At 37.0% G+C, this 26,794-nt stretch overlaps 1 protein-coding gene across 5 annotated transcripts in view; it reads right to left on the reverse strand.

Annotated features, from left to right (window-relative positions):
* FMN2 (formin 2) overlaps positions 1–26,794 on the reverse strand; it is a 391,989-nt gene that overhangs the window by 138,086 nt on the left and 227,109 nt on the right. For all 5 annotated transcript variants that reach the window (XM_063594698.1, XM_055098129.2, XM_055098105.2 and 2 more), the window contains 5 exons: positions 14,145–14,236; positions 13,844–13,973; positions 12,562–12,708; positions 9,345–9,404; positions 9,062–9,182 (listed from right to left, as the gene is read on the reverse strand). In XM_063594698.1, the coding sequence (XP_063450768.1) occupies positions 9,062–9,182; positions 9,345–9,404; positions 12,562–12,708; positions 13,844–13,973; positions 14,145–14,236 (550 nt within the window). The remainder of the gene's footprint in view (positions 1–9,061; positions 9,183–9,344; positions 9,405–12,561; positions 12,709–13,843; positions 13,974–14,144; positions 14,237–26,794) is intronic.

The raw sequence follows: 26,794 nt of genomic DNA on the forward strand, positions 1-26,794 counted from the left end.
AGTGACACAGAGTAGTCATAGCAAGCTACTTTGAAAGACATATCAGCATTACTGGCTGGGAGGCTTTTTCAAACCACATATGTGCGCAATCTTCACCCTGGTTGTGAATTCCACTGCAATGAGCCCCATCTCAGGTATGAATATTTTATATCTGTTAGATATATACCTGATATGAATTGAGAGACTTCTGGGATCAGGAACCAGTAAATAATCAAAGTCCAAATGGTCACAGGATGGGTAACTTTGCTCATGCTCTTTCCCATGCTTGAAATTCTATTTGTTTTTTCCTCTTGGGAGAATTTTACAGATCTTTCGAAGTCCAATTTAAATATAATTTTCCAAGTATACCTAATAACTACTACTTCTGTGTTTCCATATAATGAAAAAAAATTGTATACTGCATAGTGGTTATTCATATCATCAACAGTCCTCTTTTTAGTCTATGATCTATGAGGAAAGAATCTACTTTGTATTTTCTGTTAATTTAATAAACATTTGTTAAATGATTAAGGTATGAGACCACAATGTCTCTAAGATTCTTTACTAATCTAAATTTCATAAATTTTATTATTCTGTTTTACTTTAAGAAACAACTCACCCATTAAAATTCATCAGTTTTCCTCTAGAAAGTATTTTTATAACATTTGGTAATATCGAGAACTTGAAAAAAATGTTCATTACCTTTGATCCAGTAATTACAAATCTGAATCTATATTATGGAAACAACCAGAGATACAACTTTTAAAAGGGCTATAAATAAGAATGCTCAACATGATATACTTAAGAGCAGTGAAAACTGGGAGGAGTCTAATTTCCTACAAGAATCAAATTACTCACTAAATTACAGCACATTCATGAGACGAATTATGAAACCATCCTAAGCAGTTTTTGAAGTATATGAAATAGTATGGAAAAATGTTTCTGCTATAATTTTCAGTGAGGAAAAACGTAAGATATAAAAGTGAATACAGAATTCCAGTCAAACAGAACTTATAATCAATTTATAGCCTGAGCTTTCCCTCTGTTGAAAACACAAAGCAGTGAACGGTAACATATAAAGAGAAAACTAAGCAGACATAGTATGCTTTTAAAAAATGTAAATATCTCCTTGGACCAGAAATAGTAGAGAAGCCAAAGTTAATAAACAGGGCGGAAGTAGAAGTCATCGAACTATGATCGTGGAGGAATAGATAAAGATCTTGGCTTATGTGAGGACTGGGGATGGGAGAGAACAGACAGGAGGGAAAGGAACCAGTCTCTCTACTGGAAACCCAGAGTGGTAACTGGTCTCCCAAACTCATGCAAGGAGGATGAAAACACCTACAATTCACTGCTTCCTAGGGCTGTAGCCCACATGCAACTCTATGCCTGGGGCAGCAAGAGTAAGTAGCCACAGTTTCCCAGCCCAGACCCCAGCCAAGTCATTCACTAGCGTGGAGACTGGATCTACAATAAAGCTAATATGCCCACAGGGCAGGAGCTCTATGCTGCTGCTAGAAGCTTTGATTGTGACTTGGGTACCAAAGGCAGGCCAAGTTAAAGCAATTGAAAAAAAATCAAAGACAGTGAATGATTTTGGGGGTCAGGAGAAGGGAGTCAGGGAGGGACACATTCACTGATAGAAGGTCTCTATCACAATTCTTCAACTCTGCAGTTGTAACACAAACACAGTCATAGCTAATGTGTATATGATTGGGCGTGGCTGTGTTCCAACTGAATTTTATTTACAAAAGAGGACAGGTTTAGCCCATAGGCCATAATTTCCTGACTTTTTTTTTTTTTTTTAAAGACTGGTCAAGTGCAGTAGTGAGAAGGGGGTAAAGAATAGAATAAGCAGTTCAATCTGTAATTGTGAACTTGACACCTTTATAAAAATCATCATTCTAACACCACATAGGAAACTAGTGACTCTGAAGGACAACTTATAAAATCACTAAGTGGAAGGTGAATTCATTTCAGATGAAACAACAGCTGAAAGGGACTTTAATATATTTTTACAAATATCAATGACATAAAAGGAAGATAAATATCCAAAACAAGAATAAGAAATTAGAGGCAAAATGAATATGATAAAAACATTAGAAATCTTGGAAACAAGAATTATTATGATGTACTGCATTGATAACATAAACATTAGAATTAACAGAGTCAAGAGAGAATGAATGAATTAGAAGATAATGTTGAGGAATGCATGAAGATAATAGCAAAAGGTGGAAGGTGATTTTAAACACATGAAAGAGATGTTAGGAGACATGGGGATTAGATCAAGGGGCTAACAGGGATTAGACCAACAGGGATTAGACCAATGTACATCTAAAAGGAGTTTCAGGAAAAAAGAGAAAAGTGAAGTAATACTTGGGTAGACAGTGGCTGAGAAATTTTTCTACATATTAAGGAAGCCATCAGTATTTTAATAGGAAGTTGTAAGTACAGAGCAATACAAAAAATTTTAAAAGAATATATTCATACCATACATATTCAAGGAAAGCCAAAAATGAATAAGGACAATGAGAAAATTATACAAGTCATCAGAGATAAGACAGCTTATCTACAAAAGAATGAAAATTATTGAAAATAAGAGGTACCAGAAGAAAACAAAAATATCTTCAAAATACTGATGAAAAGTCAGTCAGTCTAGAACTCTATTTCTGGTGAAACTATGATTCCAAAACAAGGGGGAACAATTTTTTTCAGTTTGAGATGGAGTCTCGCTCTGTCATTCAGGCTGGAGTGCAGTGGTACAATCTTCACTCACTGCAAACTCCACCTTCCGGGTTCAAGCAATTCTCCTGCCTCAGCCTCCCGAGTAGCTGGGATTACAGGCACCCACCACCATGCCCGGTTCATTTTTATATTTTTAGTAGAGATGGGGTTTCACCATGTTGGTCAGGCTGGTCTTGAACTCCTGACCTCAAGCAATCCACCTGCCTCAGCCTCCCAAAGTGCTGGGATTACAGGTGTGAGCCACCACGCCCGGCCCAGACTAAGAGTTTAACACCCATTCACTCACACTGAAAGAACATCAAATGTGAAGGGGGGAGGAATATAAGATGCAACAATGATAGCACAGTAATTATTTAAATATATTCATAAATGTTATTACCTAATAATTATTAAACAGCAGTAATGTTTTTAAGAAAAATGACAGTACCCAAAGTCTGGAAAAAAACTGAAAAGAAAGTAGAAGGAGTTCAATTGTTAGTTAGAATGTTCTAAAACATTCACCTTATTTAGAAGAATAAATATACTACATAAATTTATAGCATGTTATAAAATTGTATAGTTTACAAAATATGTTAACATTTAGGATTACCCAGTAAATTAACAGGAATACTATGTACATCTTCTTAAATGTTATTGGAGGTGTTAGGAAGAGAATATTTAAAAATTTATCAAATAGACAACCAGAAAGAAAATATTAATAGAATATATATGTAAATAAATAAAATTAAATTATCCTAGTATAGACCAGAAAATGAGTGGACAAAAATTGCAAAAATTATGTGCATCATAAACCCAGTTGCATAATTCATGTATTTATGCACATGCAATAAACACCTACCTACCAGATATAAACAGAACAAAAGATAAACATTATGTATCATGGAACTGTGGAAATACAAATGTTTTCTTCTCTACATTTTTCAAGGTTGTCTAAAGTTCCTATGCTAAACAGATATTAATTTTAAAATATAACTTAAAAATGGTAAAGATGGTAAATTTTATATGTATATTTTACCTCAATAAAATTTTTAAAAATTTTTTTTAAAAATCATAAAATGGTAGTGTTCCCTTATCCATGGAGATACCTTCCTAGATCCCCAGTGGATGCTTGGAGCAGCAGATGGTACTGAAACCTATATATACTATGCTTTTTCCTATACACACATACCTACGCTATAGCTTAATTTATAAACTAGGCACAGTAAGAGATTAAAAAATAATAATAAAATAGAACAATTATAATAATATACTGTAAAAGTTCTGTGAATGTGGTCTCTCTGTCTGAAAACATCTTATCATACTATACTCACCCTTTTTGTGATCTGTTGATCTGATAACCAAGATGGCTCCTAAGTCAGGGGTCCTCAACCCCTGGGCCACAGATGGGTACTGGTCTGCGGCCTGTTAGGAGCCGGGCCACCCAGCAGGAGGTGAGTGGCCAGCGAGCAAGCGAAGCTTCATCTGTATTTGTAGCCGCTCCTCATCGCAAGCATTACCGCCTGAGCTCCGCCTCCTGTCAGATCAGCCGCAGCGTTAGACTCTCATAGGAGCCAGAACCCTACTGTGAACTGCGCATGTACGGGATATAGGTTGAATGCTCCTTAGGAGAATCTAATGTCTGATGACCTGTCACTGTCTCCCATCACCCCCAGATGGGACCGTCTAGTTGCAGAAAAACAAGTTTAGGGCTTCCACTGATTCTTCATTATGATGAGTTGTATAATTACTTCATTATATATTACAATGTAATTATAATAGAAGTAAAGTGCACAATAAATGTAATGCCCTCGAATCATCCTGAAACCATCCCCCTGGCTTGTCCACAGAAAAACTGTCTTCCATGAAACTGGTCCCTATTGCCAAAAAGCTGGGGACCACTGTCCTAAGTGATGAACAGGTGGGCAGTATATACAGCATGAATACACTGAACTAAGCGAGGATCCACGTGCCGGAAGGGATGAAGGTAGACGGCAGGAGGTTTCATCATACCACTCAGAACAGTGCCCAGCGTAAAACATATGAATTGTTTATTTTTGAAATTTTCCACTTAATATTTTTGGATCAAGGTTGACTGTGGGTAACTGAAACCAAGGAAAGTAAAACCTTGGATGGGTGGGAAGGACCACTGTAAAATGTTATTTTTAAAAAAGCTTATTTGTTTCCTGTCCTCAAACATAAGGGGGAAAAAAGGAAATATCAGAAATGAACAATTTAAATGTAATAGTTACAAACTAGTAGTTGTAAGCCAAAAATAAACCCTAAACTAGTTTGAGGGCTGGTTTTTCCTATAAATCTCTGGAAAATGGACATTGCTTCAACTTGAAGGTATAGTTAATGAATTTTAAACTTGTTTTCAACTCAGATATTGAAAAGAGAGAGAGTGTGTGAGTACAGGGAGGAAGAACAGAAAGAAAGAGGATACAGAGAAGAATTTGCATGAGAACATTCTCATCCAGTTCCGGTAACTTAATTACTCAATGCTCTGTGCATGTTGAGTTGATTTAAGTCATGTGGCAAATGCTACAATTCCTATTCAAGAAAGGCACTGGAACAGAGTCATCATTTGGCATGACTACATCAAGAAAAGCTGCTGACAGCCAGAAGAGATCAAAAGCAGATCAGGTTGCTTAACGAACTACAAGTCACTGAGCTCAGAAAGCCAGGGAAGCACCCTGAGGAAATATGGAAATCTTGGGAGTGAGCAGAGAAACTAAACACAGTGGATGTTATTATAAAATGCTAAAATGAGATTCAGTCGTCTCATTAAAATGTCTGAGCCATAACACATTATTTTTCAACCTTTCCTTAGAATTAAAAATCAAGTCTCTAAGCAGAAACAGAAGTGCTACAGCCAGCAGATGAGCTACTATGATTATTGCTTAACTGTCTTTATCAAACTAATCACACTGCTTATTCTATGTTTACCTTATTATGAATGACCAAGATTTATTGGATATTTATTGTATGAAAGGTATTGAGATAAATGCTTTCTATACTTTATCCTATTTTCTAAACCTTTTTATAACAACTTGCCTCTGGGAAACAAAATGTGGCCATATGAATCTTCTTAAACGAATTCCCTCACTTGATCACTTAGAAGGAATCATTTTTGTCAGGAGTTCGAGACCAGCCTGGCCAACATGGCAAAATCCTGTCTCTACTAGAAATACAAAAAATTAGCTGGAAGTGGTGGCATGTGCCTGTAATCCCAGCTACTCAGGAGGCTGAGGCAAGAGAATTGCTTGAACCCAGGAGATGGGGAGGCGGAGGCTGCAGTGAGCCGAGATTGTGCCACTGCACTCCAGGCTGGGCGACAGAGCAAGACTGTCTTAAAAAAAAAAAAAAAAAGAAAGAAAAGAAAAGGAATCATATTTAATAGGCTACTTTGATCAAAGTAGACATTATTTCAAAGTAATTGTTCCTAAAATAACATAATCCAATAATTTTCCATTTGACTCCCATTTAGTCAGATGGACGTACATATCTATTTATATTCCTCTCGTTCCTAAAAAGGACATGAGGCAGATTTCATGCGTTGTTGATACGAAATTCTACATTTGGGTATATCTTTTTTTCCCAGTAACTGAATTTATATTTCAGTCCATAAGATTTCCTTCCTCATGTCATAAAACATCTTGTTTTTCATGGAAAACCCCAAATTTAGAAAAGCAAAAAAAAAATGAGGTAAATTATGATTTGTCAGTTTTTAATCCTGAGTTTGACAGCTTTGTAAATAGCTCTTCGAGCTGATTCCATTTTTTAAGAAGAGTAATATATAATTATATTATTTCATCAACTATAGCATCATTTCTCCAACCTTCCCTGTAAGCTCCTCAAAGGTAAACGCCATTCTTCTGTTACTAACACAGTACACCAGCCTTGCATTTCTCAAAATATGTTTCAGTGACTACAGAACACACCAGAGATTCTGTGAAAAAAGTGCTCTGTAATAAATGGGAAAACAATTGCAACCACCCTGTTTTTCTTTTTGTTTTGTTTTGTTTTTTTTTGGAGAATACCATTAAGTCCTTTTAACTTTAACTTAACATTCATCTGGTCATGAAACTCCCCATTTCAACAATTCTATCAAATTGTAACAGGCTGTGTTCAGATTGGGGAAAATACTGTGCCAGGCAAATGTGATCGTTGTTGGCCAAGGGCACAGGTCTGATGATATCTGAAAGACAAGTTCATCTTTCCCTGATATAAAGTATAAACCTTCAGGGTTAAAATCCTCTCTTTAAACTCTGAGGTACTCAAAAATTGCTAAGATGCTCCTTCAATATCTAATCTTCTGTGCTACCAAATGTAGGCACCTAGCACTTGTAGGTGGCAAATGCAGATGTGGAAATAGTATTCAGAGGTGCTGGCTGCTTGTCTTTTTCTTTCTTTATTTTTACTTATTTATTTATTTATTTTTGAGATGGAGTTTCGCTCTTGTTGCTCAGGCTGGAGTGCAATAGCGCGATCTTGGCTCACTGCAACCTCTGCCTCCCAGGTTCAAGTGATTCTCCTGCCTCGGGCTCCCAAGTAGCTGGGATTACAGATATGTGCCACCATGCCTGGCTAATTTTGTATTTTTAGTAGAGATGGGGTTTCTTCATATTGGTCAGGCTGGTCTCGAACTCCTGACCTCAGGTGATCTGTCTGTCTCAGCCTCCCAAAGTGCTGGGATTACAGGTGTGAGCCACCATGCCTGGCTGGCTGCTTGTCCTTTTCAAACCCACTATCTGGTGTTAGCTAGGTCTTTCTTTTTAGCTCCAAGTCTTGCGAGAACTTGCCATTTTCATAATTACATGTATGTTTAATGCCTATAGTAAGAAGTTGTGTATTTATCATAAGAAAATGGGATCACATTCCAAAGTGATGTAACTCCAGAAAGCAAACATAAATCCTGATATCCTGATAATAGGGTCACCCATTCCGCTCCTTTATCAAATCACCTGTAAACTATGAAATCCTACTTTACAAGACTGAACTATTGATTGAAGTGGGAAGTATTTTCTAGATCCCCTAGAAATGCCTCTAGCATTTACACATCATAGTGTGTGTAAATTTCATAAGCAAACCAAGATGCCTGTCATCAGGTTGAAGTATAATACTATAGCATGAGTGGTTTTTTTTGTTGCTTTAAGAATTCATTCTTAGCTTAAAATACACAGTACCACAATATTATACAAATGTAACATAGTTTTATTTATTATTATTGTATGAAAAACAGAGCAAGTCAAGGCAGTCTTTCTTGGCCTCAGTCAATGAGCACCAACTTGTAAGGCTCCAACAGGGTACAGGTAATGACAGAATTTCAGCCCTCTTCAACAGCGGTTACTGTAACCTTTGTGGATCCACAGCACCTAGCAACTGTCTGCTATGAACCAGGTCCGTAATAAGTGTTGTTGAATACAGAAGAACTATAATCACACTACATAATGTCCCTATGCTCACTGAAATCCATTTTAAAACATCTGTAACTAGAATATCACAACTCTATGAATTTGATTACAGATCAGTATCTTTGGATAAACACATCTCAAAATTGGGAGTCTCTTAAAAAGTTCTATCTTTTTGGTTTCTGGACAGGGGTAACCAGGCCTTTTCTTCTCATACAGTAACACAATATCAAATGAAAAGCTCAGGTAAACGTATTTACTCCTCATCTGTATGTAATACAGCAAGAAAGAAGCTGAAATAGATAGCTGAGGTGTTCGCAACTCAATAAGAATATCAAGAAAAGGGGGTAGCAGGAATTTTACTTACAAAATAAAAAAATCTGCAAACTATTTGTTTTTTTGTAAATGCCACTTTTAATTCAGAAATTTGAAAAATTTCAGCCTATTATTCTTCAAAATAATTTTATGTAAAGCTTGACTGGTAATAAAACAATATACATGTATGTGGTTTTTAAGTAGAAGAAGATATTTTGTTCCCAGGAAAGTTCATAAGCCAGAAAATCCTGGGCAAGTACACCAAGGGAAAATGGGGAAGGACTATTTATCTTCTACTACAACAATGACATAATTTGTATCCAACCATGACATGACCAATACCAAAATGTTCTTGGTTATAAAATGAAAACAAAATGTAAACTTATTCCTGACAAGACGGATTGTTAATTGAAATAACCAAGATATTACTTAATAACCAAATTTTTGATACACATAACTTTTTAAACAACCAAAGAATAAGAATATAGGCAAAATTGTTCTTTTGCCACACACACACAAATTTAGTTCTATAAAGATAAAAAAGATTACTTTTCTCTAAAAACATTGAAAAGTCTGCCTTCTCTCATTAAAAAAGCATAAACAGAAAACATGAGTTCAGGATTTTAAGTTACCTTTCAAGTCTTTCTTCAGTTTTCTGAGATCTTTTTGAAAATCTTCAAACTTCATCTGTGAGGCCTGAAAAAGGTCCTGGGGTTCTGGCAGTGGGAAGAGGCACTGTTCTTTTCCAGCATCCTAATGAACAAAAAACCCCATCATATTTAAAGAAATTGGTTATCAATATAAAAAAGAATAATAGCAGGTATGTCCAAAACAAAAACAACAACAAAAAGTACTGCCAAATCATCCAACGAATAAAGAATAATGGAATATGACTAGATGTAAAAATTGTCTTACCTCATCAAAATTTCGGAGATAATACGAAACAATATATGACAAAAGGCTTCTGCTATTGTCCTAGGCAGAAAGACCAAAGTCAGTGACAATATATTTTTTAACTAATTAAATATAAAGTGTTACCAAAAAAGATTCTAGTGAATTCATGTATATACATGAGAACATTTGGAATGAAATGTGAAATTTTACATTTTGAATTGTCTTGGCCATGGTGTCTAAGGAGTTTGATGGCTTAAAAGATTTTTCTCCCCAGTGTTCCAATCTTAGCACAGCTATTTAGGGGCAAAGTCTAGACTGTAAATACTTTCCAATTGTTACCCCCCTCAATTAGAAATTTAGCTCATGTCTTGTATATTTTATTATTTTGTGTTTTTATTGTTTTTGTTTGATAATTTTTTATGTTTTAAAACTACTATCTTAAAAGAAATAATTAAACATTGCTAGCATTGATATATAGCTGGACTAACAGATACCACTCCAACAGTAAGTTTGATTGAGGCTCATTAGCATATAGATTAGGGAAATAAAAAAGCTAAGTATCATTTTAAGTAAAGCGGAGCTTTTAACCATTCCAATACTAAGTAAAGGGGAGCTTTTAACAATTCCAATATTATAATTTGTTATATCAGCAATTGAGATTTGAGGAGTTAACACTCATGTGGTTATAAATAAGACAATGTGGATATTTCTATTTAAAAAAAGGTAAATTTGTTTCATATCTAACACACTTCAAAAATACCTTTTCACCTCCTTTCTGGTTTATTTAGGGGCATTAATTTTTATTTTACTTTTTTTTTGTATTGTTCCAAAGTAGTAGTAGATAATCTGAATTTGAGAGCTCAAGTATACATTTTACTTTAAAAACAAACCCTATGATACAAACTACATTCTCTGGAATGTTTAATATAACCACGATTTTTTCTATATTTGTAAAAAGAGCAAAACCTCTTTATAATCAAGTTTGACATGAGTCAGTAATATAGCTATTAGAGATATCCCTCATTAGACAGGATTTGCTTGTAAAATGATTTAAGCAACTTGACTTCCTTTCTCTCTCCCAACTTGTAATTCAATGAAACGGTTGGCAGCACCTGAATCAATTAACAAAACTAGGCATGCTGAGAGAAAATTCTAAGTGATCAAAGTAACAGCTCTGTCCATGGAGGTCTATAAATAGCACTAAGGAATAAATATAGTTACATTTGTTTCACAGAGAAAGAACCAATTCAGGAAGACTTTGCATAGCTCTTCTGAGTACAAGTGAAACTATTTTAAAAACATATTTCTTGATTACATATTTAAATTTTTATTTTAGATTACCTCTTGATTATTTAAATTAATGAAATTTAACCTAATAGAGGATTGCGTAAGATATATAAACTGATACCAAAAAAGTCCCACAAATGATCTCTTATTTATATATGATCACTAGAATCTATTTCCAGTTCATTTCTATAATTTAAATATGATATTGATGCTATATATTTCAATGTTATTTGCAAAAGTTGTTTCACTCCAACAAGCAGTTTCTGAGTATTCAAGAATTACCATAGGTTAAGAAAAGGACTTTTCTTTCTTTTTTTTTTTGAGAAGGGCTCTCACTGTATTGCCCAGGTTGGCCTTGAAAAGTCCACCGAAGTAGCTGGGATTATGGGCTCATGCTATTGCACTCGGCTTAAGCATTTTTTTTTAACAAATGTAATTTATCAGCTCTCTATAGTAGATGCTTCTATGAAAATGTGAATCATACACATGAGCATTTGAACAATTATAAAAATTAAAAAATCATATGCTGCTGGTGTACCAAGGAAGGACTATGAATTATTCGATTTTGGAAGAGCAGTGTCCACATTCCATAGATGCTCAACGAAAGAATATTGCATGAATATCTGTATTAATTTGACAACACACACACACGTACACACACAGAGACACAGTCTCCGACTCCCGATGCTTCATCTTACAATTTTTTGACTTTACAATGGTACAAAAGTGATACGCATTCAGTAGAAACTGTACTGCGAGTACCCATACAACCATTCTGTTTTTCACTTGCAGCACAGTATTCAATAAATTACATGAGATATTCAGCACTTTATTATAAAATAGGCTTTGTGTTAGATGATTTGCCCAACTGTAGGCTGAGGTAAGTGTTCTGAGCATGTTTGAGGCAGGCTAGGCTAAGCTTTGATGTTTACTAGGTTAGATGTATTGAATGACTTTTCACTTATGGTATTTTCAACTTAGGATGGGTTTATCAGGCCATAACTCCATTTTATGTTGAGAAGCATCTGTATATAAAACAATAAACAAATTGTTGGCTGGCAGAAAAGATTTTTAAAAGTCTCTCTCTCTCCCATGAAGGAAATTATTTCATTATCTAGGAAGGACAGTCCTACATATTTTTATTTCTACAAGCCAATTATTAAACTTAATATTTCAAAAACATGTCCAGAATTTCCTTTATCCTACTTTTTTGTGTGATGATTTTTTTATCAGAGAAATGTAACTCTTATTTTTTAAGTTTACCGTCTCCGACTTGAGTCTGTGACTCTAACCATCATTCCTAACCTCATATTTCTACTGGCACTCTCACAATTGCTTAGACATTAATTTCAAACAAACACAACTGCAGAAGTAGTACCAAAAAATGATTAGGTCTGCAAGAGACCTTAGACATCCCCCTACACACCAGTATCAAGGAGAAAATCATATGCAGCAGAGTAGAATCACCTTTTATATTTTATTTACAAGCCATTTTACTCATCATTGTGTTATTTTCAAAATATGGACCTATTGGCCTCCATTGCTTAACATGACAAAGAAAAAAATAAGAGATATACTGTCTAATTCATAGAAAATAATTAGCCTTCAGATTCCAAAAGGATAAATATTAGCAGACATGGGAAAGATACGGTAAAAGAAATTATTGTTTTATATTAAAACAATATAAAAAGTTATTTTATATTGTTTTTATATTAAAAAGTTATAATTATGCATTAGACATAAGAATGAAAATTATTCACTTTAGGAAACATTAATCACAAAATCACAAATATCTGATGGACATTACTTTTTTCTAGCTCAGAACATAAAGAAGCATTTGACCTAGGAACATAAAAGAAATATTTTTTACAACTGCTTTACATTCAAACCCATTACTAAACAAAACCTTGACTCCTCAATGTGCTTACGGCCACTCATGCAAAATACTTACACTGCTCTTGACATCTTTCAGTTTTGGAAGAATGTCTAATCCAAAGCCATCTGCCTGTCCTCGAGTCTTATTTCCTCCATTCATGTAGTTGCCAAAGGCAAGAACCAAACCTAGAACCTGCATAACCCCTGGGCCATTTTTTAATGTCTGTAAAACAGAATAACAACAAAAAACAACTTATATCTTATACCAGGTTTTGTTTGAATCATCGAGTCGATGCCAGCTATTTATATTATATTAGGAGTTTTGGGTCACAACCGAACTTTATCATTCCTAATTATTAGGTATATTTTAAGAGCAGTATCCCGAAAGTTAGCAAAAGTTGCACCATCCACAAACATTCAGGCATGCCTTTGTAAGCTGGGGGATGCTATGTTAGGCCATTTCTATGATGTAATTGCAAGGAAAACAAGGCTGTGTGAGAACTATTAAGGCTATATGGGAACAAAGGCTATATGATAACTATTAGATAAGGCCAAATGAGAACTATTACAAAATAACATCACTAATATCACTGCCATTGTCTTAATGGTGCCTACGTCTGGAACAATACCAATGTTTGGCATCAGCAGAGGAAACCAAAAAGCAGATTCAGAGATTAATTTCTAAATTTAGGTTTACCCCCAAAGAGCTCACACTCATTTCTTTCAAAACACTGTGTTTAACTTGACTTTGCATGTCACTTCTTCTGAAAATGTGAGCCTTTAAAAACATCTTTTCACTTTTCAAAATGATTTACCGCAACTAGAACAAATGGTACTACTGATATTTGACAAATTGTTTTAAATGTTAACATTGGTCATTTCTGCCAAGCATTTATTTTTTGTTTTCTGAAGAATATTTGTCTTCTGTTGAGCCATATGGCTGTTCCTAAATTATTTGGCTGGAATAATTATTAACAATTTGTGGAGAGGTCCTTCCAGATAACGAAAGAAAGTAAAAAAAAAAAGCCTTCAAATTACATTCCTTTGGAAGTCTGATGTCTGAGAGGACCGTGAAAACTGAAGATTTTGTTTTGGCAAAAGGAGAGGGCAGAGAAATCTCTGGAGGCCAACATGTATTGGCCACATTCTAGCAATGTGGTCCTGCAGCCCTGGGCGCCCGCCGGAACATTTACTTTGATCTTGAAGGTCAATCATAAAATGTTCCCTTCTGTGGGACTGCGATCCTTCAAATTTGGTGAGTACTTAGAGTAAATAAAAGAATGCTTTTCTGAAATATGAACATGGCTGAGCACAATTAAATGAGACTCAACTTCAGCTCTCTTTGGACCAGAACTCACCTCACACAATTTCTGTAGTAATTCCAGTTTGCGACGAATTGAGCAAATGCTTTCTGAAAATGTGGACTGGAACAGGATGCAAAAGACTCGCTCTGAAAAGTTGGGGATTAGTGACAGTTCATAAAGGAACCTAAGGAAATAAAGCCAAGTTAAAAAGAAAAATATAATTCACATAAACAGATGTTTATCCTCATCTCATTTACAACAAGTATGCACTGAAGAGACTGCATTTGCATTTTCCAAACAAAACGGGCCCACCCATAGCCTGGACGCCCTCTACGTGGTTATAAGGCATGCTTACTGTTCAGGTTTGTCCAGAGACTTGGCATTTTCCTTGTCTTTGGAAGATCGGCCATGCTTTTCTATTTTTTCGAGTTCGTCTGACTGTGCTCTCTAGAAAAACAAAAACCAAATAGTTTTTCAAAGTCTGGCCAACAGAATCCCTTAGATAATAATCTAATTATCTTGATAAATTTGCTGATCTGAATACAGCAAAACGCTATATATTTTCATGTTTCTTAGCATCTGTATATAGTAAAGCTTGACTTAATTCATGAGGCATTTTAAAGTGTAAATATGGCCGGGTGTGGTGGCTCATGCCTGTAATCCCAGCACTTTGGGAGGCCAAGGTGGGCGGATCACCTCAGGTCAGGAGTTTGAGGACTGGCTTGGCCAACATGGTGAAACCCCATCTCTACTAAAAATACAAAAATTAGCGGGGCATGGTGGCAGGTGCCTGTAATCCCAGCTACTTGAGAGGCTGAGGCAGGAGAATCACCTGAACCTGGGAGGAGGAGGTTGCAGTGAGCCTAGATTGCACCACTGAACTCCAGCCTGGGTGACAGAGCAAGACTCTGTCTCAAATAAATAAATAAATAAATAAAATAAAATAAAGTGTAAATATGTTTAATGCAAACCAGATTATCCCCAAATCTTCCAAATAATGTTATTGACCATTAGTGATCTGAGAAATGTTTATTCTTTCAAGCATGCTTTAAAACAATAGTTTTCCTTTGTTAGTTTGCCGGTCTATAATACTTTCTAGAACACAGGCATTTCATTTTATAAAGTAGTATTTCTTATTCAGAAGTCAAGTTGAATTTGGAAGCAATTTGATACTAAAGGTTTCATAACATTTTTAAAGAAAAAAAGTATTTATTTAACTATGGAAATCATTGTTTATTGCTTTTTGTACTTGGGGGAAAATATAATTAAATGATTTAAGTCATGGAACAAAAATAAAAGGTTTTGATCCTTTTGCTGGATTTTCTTTTTCTTTTTTTTTTTTTTTTGAGATGGGGTCTTGCTCTGTCACCCAGGTGGGAGTAAAATGGCGCGACATCTGCTCACTGCAACCTGCGCCTCCCGGGTTCAAGCCATTCTCCTGCCTCAGCCTCCTAAGTAGCTGGGATTACAGGCACCTGCCACCATGCCTGGCTCATTTTTTGTATTTTTAGTAGAGACAGGGTTTCACCATGTTGGCCAGGCTAATCTTGAACTCCTGACCTCAGGTGATCCACCCATCTCGGCCTCCCAAACTGCTGGGATTACAGGCGTGAGCCACTGCGCCTGGCCTGGATTTTCTTTTTGATACAAAAATGACTCCATGCTTATTTTCTTCTTAAGTGTCTTCTGTTACCCTTTATAATCGCAAACTAAAAATTTGTCATTCTAAATGTGTTTCCTTATGAGAGAAGATCCTGTACATTTTTAATATTAATATAGGGTAGGAGATTTTATAGACTTCAAGAAGCACAAATCTGTCTTTATTTTATAGAATATTTGGATTATTTTTATTTGTAGTCCTGTCTTTATTATTTTACAACTCACAAAGGTGTATTAAAAGAGCCAAAATATCACATTTTCTTCATGCATTAAGAATAGACCACTATATTATGATTTCTGAGTCATCTTCAGAAGTTAATATTCTTTCAATATTATTTTTGTTTAAATAGACGAGCAGCTCAGCCAAGAACTGCTATAGAAGCTACAGCCTGATAAATTTCAAGAGAATTGATAGATACCACCTAAACAAAGCTAGGTTCTGCTTTGTATTTACTGATTGTTTTGAAATGCAGGTTTTCAGTTGATAGGATTAACTAACAAAGACGTGTCTCAAAAGAAGTTTCTTTTAACGAGAGAAGAACTGATGAGAGATCTGCCAGAGAAGCTGATCCTCTGACAGTTTCATAAATTTTGCATTTGGAATGTGATGCGTCAGAAGAATACAAAGAAGTAACGGAGGTACATTTCACTGCAAATATCCCAAGCTACTCAAAAAATTAAAACTCTTCTTCTAGAATTTCAATTGCACAGTAATCTTACTTTTATCTCCAGTTAATTGTGGCTTTGCTCAAGAATTTTACTACTTGAGCAAATACTACTTCATTCGTCAGTTACCTATGAGAGTCAGCCTCATAAATAATATCATAAGACCATGTAAAGCCATATTACAAGACAGACTTTTAAAAATGACAATACCCATCTTTCTGGCAAATGAGAGACTCAGGTAATATTCTAAAAGAACATTAAAGCTAAGAATACAGACAAGGCAAGGGTTGTTTTAAGACACACAAGTCCCCACCAAAGTATAACACATAAAGGTCTCCAATCCCTATAACCTCTTTATTGTTTTAAAGGAAAGAGTTTCTACCAGAGCAGTTGGTTAGTCAACTATCTCCAAGCCTAACCCCTTTCTATACCCAAAACCTCATAAAAAAAAAAAAATCCAGCTTGCTACAGTTTGGTGACATAATTAGGTTTCTTAGTTTGATTTTGTTTAGACACCTTAATATACACTCAATCTAGCTGTTGAATAGACTCAACGTGGGGTTGAATGACCAGAATCCTACTCCATGGACACAGTAAATTTCCCTGGGTCTTAAACAACACAAAAACAAATCAAAAGGCAGCTGTAAGCGCAAAAAGATGGCTAAGGTAAATCAGAGTAATAATTAAAGATACAAGAGAAGGATGAAATTCATCAATGTCTTCAGAACAAAGTGACTTTCTACTAGTACTCTAGAGGCACTCCCCAAACTATTCAGCACATATGAATTACTAATTGCACAGTCCTTTATACCTTGTACTCTATTAGACCATTTCTGCTCACTTCAGAAAGAAATAAAGCTGCCCTGGGCTCACAGTACACTTTATGGCAAGTCGAGGGAACTGTCACTTTATCTATGCCCCATAAACTCCTTTCTTGTTATCCACAACTATGGGTACATAGTTTCTCTTTTTCTCTCTGGGGCTTAGTTAACTCCACCTCAGGTAATCTCTGGCCCTCTCACTCTCATATACACATGTGCACAAATATATACATACATGTGTACACACACACGGTCAATTCTTGCTATTTATGGACTGGGCACTGAATCAGCATATACTGAACTATTACTTCTAGAAAAAATATAGGGCTCCTGTGAGCCTCTGGGGTCACAACATTTTCATTGACTGACCAATATGTAACATTGTTTGATGTTTAAAGACATTTAATATATTCTGTTGATTCATTAATACTCAAGGCCAGCAGCACCATAGCTCATGCCTCAACAAAGCTTGTCCAGCACACAGATTTTTCCCCATCAGGTACATCACAGCCGTCTTGTGCTCAGAAACACTAGCCAGCACTTTAACACTGTGCTTGGGGCCCTCTTAGACTCCAAAATCACTAACAAAAGCACAACAGTGCAAAAAACATGGTACTAAATGGACTGCAAAAAGGATGCCTTACTGCACGAGAGCTGAAACAAAAAGGCAGAACATTGCCTTGTTCGATTTCAGTTAAGAACATGTGTGTTGGGAGACTCAAATTTTTCACCACTCAGTACATGTCTGCAAATAACTACAAAAGCCCCATGTGTGTCAGTTTTGGAGTTAAAAATATATTTCAGTGACTAGGCAAGTTAGCAAATATAGAACCTGCAAATAATGAAGATCAAATCTGTATGTGTGTGTTTGTATGCATATATACACATGTGCATTTATATGAGAAAGTATACACTCTAATAAGTATACACTCTTTTTTCTTTTTTTTAACCTATGTTACTTTTGGAGGAATATGGCCAAATGAAGCCTTCCTTATCCTTCTCTTTTTTTTTTTTTTTTTGGAGACAGGGTCTCACCGTGTCACCCAGGCTGAAGTGCAGTGGCGTGATCTCAGCTTACTGCAGCCTTGACCTCTTGGGCTCAATAGGTCCTCCTACCTCAGCCTCTCAAGTAGTTGGGACTACCCTCCAGCTAAGTTTTGTTTTTTTCTATAGAGACGGGGTTTTGCCATGTTGCCCAGGCTGGTCTCAAACTCCTGGGCTCAAGCTGTTTGCCTGCCTCAGCCTAGATATACAGCATGAATCCCCTTCATTTTCCCCCTTCAACCGATTACTTCAAAAACATATCCCTTTTCATTCTACAACCACAGCGATGATTGATATGCACAAAGATGGTAGTGGTACACCTGAATCCATGCATTTTGAAACATTAATCATCTTAAAGAAACACACAAGCCAATCCCTAAAGCTTTTGACGCATCTTAGAATTCCCCTCATAGTTTGTAAACACCCCAACAAATTACAGACATGCAGTGAATATTCATATTTAAGTAAATACCCCCACAACTATAACGTAGTACAGCTACAGTTTTGTTTTCAATTTTTTTTTTTTGATGCAAGGTTTAAAATAGTCATTTGTGGACTAGTCCAAGAGCTAAACCTGTTTTTGTTTTCTTTTCTTTTTCTTTTTCTCTTTCTTTCTTTCTTCCCTCCCTTCCTCCCTCTCTCTCTCTCTCTCTCTTTCTTTCTTTCTTTCGACAGGGTCTCATTCTGTCACTCTGTTGCCCGGGCTGTAGTGCAGTGGTATGATCTCGGCTCACTACAACCTCTGCCTCCCAGGTTTAAGCAATTCTCATGCCTCAGCCACTTAGGTAGCTGGGATTACAGGTGTGTGCCAGCCACCATGCATGCCCAGGTAATTTTTGTAGTTTTAGTAGAGACAGGGCTTTGCCATGTTAGCCAGGCTGGTCTCGAACTCCTAGCCTCAAGTGATCCGCCTTCCTGGCGCTCCCAAAGTGCTGGGATTACAGGCATGAGCCACTGTGCCTGGCCTTAAACCATTTCTTGTAGCATAGTTTGTATTTTTTAAAAATCGTTTTCGTCAAGTGCCAATTTTCAAATAATGCCCTCTCCTATTCAATCCGACAGTGCTCTGGAAAAGGTAACTTCACCAGAATAGTATATAAATCAATAGCAAATGAAAAATTACCCAGTTGGAATGTCCAGGTGGGGAGATCTCTAAAGTGGTAGGAATGTAAAGCAGGCTTGAAATTGGTGCATTCAATTCATCAAAGAAGTATCACTCGCGGACCACAACTCACTATTATGGTAAGGGGGAAAACAAGGGCTAGCAAATCCCAACTCTTGCCTTCAGGCAGCCCAAACAGGAGGCAGACAAAAGAATAAACTGCCATGAAACAGTGTGACAGGTGTTCCTTTTGTGGTACTAAGTAATGGTAGCATGACAGTGAGGCTTGAGAGAACTTGGAACATTTGGAGAGCTGCGAGGGCAAAAGATACCATTGGGAATCAGCTGTCCTTAAGTCAGACATGAAGAGAACCCTGAGGAAGAAGCTTCAGAGGAAAGACAGAAGTCAGCCAAGGACAGAGCCTGGGGGAGGCTCACCTATCAAGAAACAGGCAGGAGGAGGAAGAACAGGAAGGAGGATGAGGAGAAGCCAGCAGAGATGTGAGAGTAGAGGTCAGAGACAGAAAATGTAGGAAAGTAGACATTTTATCCTCACAAATGGGAACAACAACGGAAGGGAAGAATAAGGACACAGAGGATTTTGATACAGAAAAGAATATTAGAAAGATCTTTCACATGGATGATCTCAACTTTGTGACTAAACTTGGAAGTGAGGTTACTGCCCATAAATAAGGAAGGTCAGGTTGAAGAGGATGACACAGAGTGAAAAGGTCAAAGGTCTGGGCCAGGTGCACGGCTCACGCCTGTAATCTCAGCACTTTGGGAGCCCGAGGCGAGCAGATTGCCTGAGTTCTGGAGTTCGATACCAGCCTGGCCAATATGGCGAAACCCTGTCTCTACTAAAAATACAAAAAATTAGCCAGGCGTGGTGGCAGATGCCTGTATTCCCAGCTACTCGGAAGTCTGAGGCACAAGAAATGCTTGGACCTGGGAGGTGGAGGTTGCAGTGAACCGAGATTGGGCCACTGCACTCCAGCCTGGGTGAGAGAGTGAGAGAGAGTGAGAGTGTGAGAGAGAGAGAGAAAGAAAGAAAAGAAAAGAGAGAGAGAGAGAAAGAGAGAAAGAGAAAGAGAAAGGAAAGGAAAAGGAAAGAAGGAAGGAAGGAAAGAAAAAGAAAAAAGAAAAGAAAAAGGTCTGAAGAGTCAATGTGTGAGGAATGCAAACAAGGGGAGAGAAGAAAAGGAACTAAAATTCAACAATGATGAACCAGCCACGGAAAATAAAGAGGAGGGGGGTTCTTGGGGATGGCGGAAGATCAGGAAGGGAAATCAAGTTATTATGAAATGAACTTGAGGAACAATGAAGATAAAGAACAGGTTTAGAGAAGTTATGACATAGACAAAAAAATTAACCTCCTAAATATCTTGCAAAGGATAAATGGCAACATGCTTGCCATGGAACACCAAGGGGCCCACAGTTCAGCTTCACTCTTTTCCAGGAACGTGTGTGCCAGCCACAAGCCCTCTCTCATGGTGACACGGAACAATAGTGCTTTCCATCCCCCACAGTGCCCTTCCACGTGTGGATTCCTCAGTCTGAAAGGCTCATTATGTATTACATGCTCAGTCACTTCATGGGGGAACTGTTTCTTGATGAAAGACCCTCTTCCAACTATTTTTCCTCCCTAGCATACTGCCACTGTAATTTTATTTATTTTTGTGAATTTTGGGTTTATATCTTCCACACAGAGACTGGAAGTTCTGTGAGGACAGGGACAACACCTATCTGTTTCTCATCTCTAAATCCTCTCTCTGTCATAGCAAAGCCTGAGTGTTGGCACGCCTGGCAAGGAAGAGAGAAATTCCTTTGCGTGGACACTTTCAGCAAGCACTGAATTAGTATAATATCATAGAATCATAAAAATCTCAGGGGTGGAAAGAAGCACAGGCCATCAACTACAGCAGTTCTCAAGCATTTTAGACCCAAGATTCTTTACTCTCCTAAAAATTATACAAGATGCCAAGGAGCTTTAGTTTTTGAGGATTACAGAGGGTCCTCAACTTACTATGGTTTGATTTATGATTTTTTTAAACCATAGTAAGTTGGGGTGGGAAAAGCAATAGACTTTCAGTAAAAACCATATTTTGAATTTTGACTCAAAATTTTTATATTAGCTTTATATAAAATCGGCTTTTTGTTACATGATTTTGTCCAGCTGTAGGCTATGTAAGTGATCAACATGTTTAAGGCTGGCTAGGGAAAGCTATGATATTTGATAGATAAGCTAGGTGTATTAAATGCACTGTTTATTAAAGATATTTTCAACTTATAATGGGTTTACTGGGACATAACACCATCATAAGTTGAGGAGTATCTGTATAGCTATTGATATTTACCATATTAGGTATTAAACCAAGAAGGGTTTCAAATATGTATTCATTCAATCAAAATTATCATAAAAGTCCATTAATGTAAAAATAATTTGATTTTTTTCTTTCAAATTAGAGGAGTCGCAATGTTTAACATTTTTGAAGTTCTGTTTATTGTCTGGCTTATAGCTGGAATCTGTATCTGCTTTTGCATTCAATCTAATGTGATTTGCTGCTTTGGATGAAGTATAGGAAAAGAATCTAGCTTCATACAGATAGGTAGTTGGGAAAGTGAGGAATATTTTAATAGCTTTTTCAGATAAGTGTAGATAATCTTTAGTACTACACCAAATTAGTGAAAAACATATCAATTTACTTTTTGTACTGTTACATAAAAATTTATTGTTCTATCTTGCAGTGAGAATGGTCATTTAAAAATTATTGATTCACTGATTTACACAGAGCTTCCAAATTCTGGGATATGTCATTTTGGATTACTAAAAATAAAGTCAATTCTTTAAAAATATCATCTGTAATGCTATCAGAAAAAAGTATTTAAGTATAGGTGAAACTTTCAAGCTTATGCTGGCAGATAAAAGACTTCCAACATTCTAATTTTTGCTTTAGAGCTTAGACTTTATCATTGGCAACAAATACTCTGAGTGGTTTTCCTTGAAGTAACTGGCTTACTTTGTTCAAGAAAATGTCTAGCAAATATCAAGGTATGAATAACCACGGTTTGCAGTCTGGTTTTCAGGTAGAAATGGTGTTCAATGAAAAAAAAAAAACAAGTTCAATTCACAATTTAAATAATCACACAAGTATTTTTCATCAAAATAACTACATACTTCGCCATGCAGTAGACTTTATGTTTACTTCCCACCTCATCACACAGAAGATTCAGACACATATTAAATAGCTGAGTTTTAATAGAATAGATCATTTTTATTGCTCTATCAAAGGAAATGACTTTTTCTCCCTGTGAGAGCATAGTGGTGAAGAATTACAGCAACAACTTAGTTTGGTGTCACTGCCTTGGTTCTTGCTGAGGCACCAGCGTTTTTACCTACCGCTGCTTTTGCTTAATCAGCACAGCTGTTTACACTGTCAAGGAGGCAAATACCATCTTAGCGGTATCAGGAAAATAGTTTTGACCTTGCAGATCCCCTCAAAAAGAATGGCAGGAATCCCTGGGCATCCATGGAGCAGACACTGAGAACTAATGTTTGGTAAAACCTTCCTATCTAGCTGATCATTAAATTCTTAACCACCCACCCCCATACTTAAGCACTTTGAGTGACAAAATTCACTGTCGTCCTAAATTGGTCATCACATCTTTAAAGAATAGTGTTCAGAAACACCAAAAATATGGGCTTCTTTATACTAAACAAAACATTTCCTCTACTTTTAGCTATCGGTCCTAGGTCCACTCTCTAGGGTCATTTCAAAATCTCTTTCAGATATGTGAGGAAGCTACAATTTTCCTCATTTGTCTTCTGTGCTAAGTACCTGGTTCTTTACCACTTACATGGAACAAACATGAGCCGTTGTTGAAACAGGCTCATTCTTCCTTATGGCCAAATACATGAGCAAAGTGGCTACACACTTACACATCAATTAATCACATAAAAGAATTTCCAGGTTCCAAACTTTCAACTAACAAACCTTCCCTCTCCCCCAGTCTTTTTCACTTCCATTAGGGAAAGTCCCTTCCAAGATGACATCGTTTCAGTCTACAAGTACTATCTTTTTGCTCCTTCCTTTCACCCCTTCCCACTCTCACCCTGATCATTTGCAGATCTGTAGCAGAATATTCCTTTCTCAAGATTTACTGTGTTTGCCTATAAATGAAACACACCCCAGGTGCTGCTAACCTGGATGCTTTCACCAGTCACCACCAGCCAGTGCAGATTCAGATTCCTGGATGTCATCGCAGATTTCACCAAATACTTCAACCTCCACCACCCCAGACTCATATACCTTCTGCAACCGAATTGTACTATTTCAACTCCTGGGGAAAAAAATCATTAACGCTATAGGCAGGAAGATGTTTCATTTGCGGGGGAGGGGAAATGGGCGGCTATGATATTGAATTGATACCCATTTCTGCTGAGTTTATGAATGGTGCTAAGCAACTCTTTCTCGAATGCTGAAATGGGCTCATTCTTCCTTATGGCCAAATACACGAACAAAGTGGCTCCACACCTACACATTAGTTAATCACATCAAAGAATTTCCAGGTTCTGAACATTCAACTAACAAACCTTCCCTCTCCCAGTCTTTTTCACTTCCATTAGGGAAAGTCCCTTCCAAGACGACATCGTTTCAGTCTACAAGAACTAACTCCCAGAGGACACTAACTTAAATCCCTGAGATGTCTTAGGAATTGTTGTATACCACATCTGTTGTGAAGACTCACGATGCTAAACACTCTTTGAAATTATGCTGTTGGAAATACTAGTTTTGTTTAACAGCATTCCTTATACTTAATTTCTCACAAAACGTGTGCATTTGTGTGTGTCTAAGACAGACAGACAGAAAGATATCCCCCAAGGAACCAGTGTTCTAAGGGATATAATGTAGAAATATTGGGCTGGCCAAACTTCTACGAGTTCCTTTATTCATTTTCTCTCCAATTTCATAATGTAGCTAAATGCTAAGCCCTTTGCCTCTCTCCACAAACGCCATCACTTCTGATACTTTTATGTTTACTAGGCAACCTTGCATCCTAATATTGCTCCCTTTGATTACATTACATCTTCTTCTTGTGAATCTCTTCCCTCCCTCTGCTGAACCCACTCCGTCCCCACTGCCAGGTCTTCAACCACTATACCTCACCACACTATATAATAAATACATTTAGCTCTGGTTTCCCTTCTAAGTCTGTAATTTCATTCCACGTCCAGACAGACAATGACTTTCTCAACTTTTTCACCTGGATACTTCAGAAGCATCTTAGATAAAACATATTTCAAAATCAACTCAGGTTTTCTTCCTCTAAATCTTCAGTGATCCTCATTCCAGTAAATTGGAAAACTCGTCACCCACCCAGAAAGCAGGGGGTTATCCTAAACATCTACTCATATTTCACTTCCACATCCAGTGAATCACTGAGTCTCAGATCCACCTCCACTGCCACCATCCTTGTCCAAACCGCCATCCCTCAACTCAACTATTCTAATATCCTGATTGGTCTCCCCTAAATCATCCCTGACTCTCTCTAACACATGTTCTATGAAGTACTTAATGTGATTGTTTTTAAAAGGTGCAAATCAGAGCATGTATATCCTATTCAAAACTTTTTACTGATTAACAATTCTTTTTAGAATAATACCTGGACATAATGGTACAAACAAACATAGGGAAGCAATGAAGGGTGGAAAGAAGGCAGACTGGCCAACAACCTCACAGTATCACTAACAGCATGGTGATGAACTTCTTGAGTTTTCTATTTTCTTCCCATTTATCCCAGACTGGGTGCTAGAGAAGCTTAGAACCTGGAACCACCAGCAGATACATGGAAAAAAGAAAAAGAAAAAGAAAAAGAAAAGCCAGTTTCCTTCCTCCAGACAAACGACTAGGAAAAAGATGGTCTGCCAGAGCAGAAAACCTTTCTCTTAATACCTGCCCTATGCCAAACACCAAATGAAAAACTGTCCCATTGAGGTGTTAAGTGAAGAGCTGAACTGTCACTCCAGCGCTATGAAGTGGAGCAAGTGGGTATGAGGCAGTGCTACTTAATACAAGGCCTACTCCAACTTCCCATCAACCTGGTATCTGGGGGCCCAGTGGGCAGCCAAACTTCCACCCAGCAGCAACAAGGCAGAAAGAGGTGATCTGAGGTGGCGCAAATGAGCAACTCAATCTAACTAGAAAGTGGGAAAAAGACATAAACAGACATATCGCCAAAGAGAATACATGGATGACAAGTTAGCATATGAAATGATGTTCATCCTCATTGACCATTAAGGAAATGCAAATTAAAATCATGATGGACTATCACTACAAATCTATTTTAACAGCTAGAATAAAAATTAGTAACCATACCAGGGATGCAGCTAAATTGGATCTCTCATATATTGCTGCTGAGAATGGAAAATGGTACTACCATTCTGGAAAACAGTTTGTCAGTTTCTTAAAACGTAAATATACACAACTTGTAACACAACAATTGCAGTCCTGGGCATTTATCACACAAAAAAAGAAAACTTAAGTCGACATGCAAAAAATTATGTACATACATGTTCGTAACAGTTTTGTGTGTAATACCCAAAAACTCAAAACACCCCAAATGCCTTTCAGTAGGTGAAAGATTAAACAAATGTTAGTATGTTCATACCATGAAATACTACTCAACAATAAAATGAAATGACCTACTGATGCACTCAACACTTGAGTGGATCTCATGGAAATTATACTGAGTGGAAAAAAGCTAACCTTAAAAGGTTATATACCATATGATTCCATTTATATCACATTCTCAAAATGACAAAATTATAGGGATGGAAACAGATTATTAACTACCAGGGGTTAGGGATGGAGAAAGAGATGGTGTAATTACAAGGGGGTAGCACAAGGGATCTTTTGGGTCATGGTTTTGGGTGATGGAATCATTTTACATCTTTCTTTTCTTTTTCTTTTCTTTTTTTTTTTTTTTTTTTTTTTTAGATGGAGTCTCCCCAGGCTGGAGTGCAGTGGCATGATATCGGCTCACTGCAACCTCTGCCTCCTGGGTTCAAGCAATTCTCCTGCCTTAGCCTCCTGAGCAGCTAGGACTACAGGTGCGTGCCACCAAACCCAGCTAATTTTTTATTTTTAGTAGAGACAGGGTTTCACCATGTTGGCCAGGATGGTCTCAATCTCTTGACCTTGTGATAGACCTCGTGATCTGCCCGCCTCAGCCTCCCAAAGTACTGGGATTACAGGCATGAGCCACCCACTTGTCCTGTTCTACATCTTGATTGTGCTGATAATTATATGAATCAACATGTGACACAAGTGCATAGAACTATACGTGCATACGTGTGTACATGATGCCCACACCCAGTAGGAGTGCATGCAAAATTGGTGAAATCTAAAAAAGGTCCATGGATCATACCAATGTAATTTTCCAGGTTTTGATGTTATACTATAGTTTTATAAGATGCTATCATTGGGGAAAACTGGGTATATGGGACACAGTGTACTATTTTTACAAAGTCCTCTGAATCTATAATGAGTCTAAAATAAAAACTTGAAAGAAAAAAAACAAAATGAGCCATTGATCATCCGTTCTATTTTGTCCCCAAATCTGTTCATCATTTTGAACATCCAATCCCAGCTATGGTGATCCAAATACCCAAGAAAGAAGCCTGTGTATGGTCTCCTGTCTCCCACATCCTGT

Source organism: Pan paniscus, chromosome 1 (assembly GCF_029289425.2).
Source record: "Pan paniscus chromosome 1, NHGRI_mPanPan1-v2.0_pri, whole genome shotgun sequence".
Classification (NCBI taxonomy): Eukaryota; Metazoa; Chordata; class Mammalia; order Primates; family Hominidae; genus Pan; species Pan paniscus.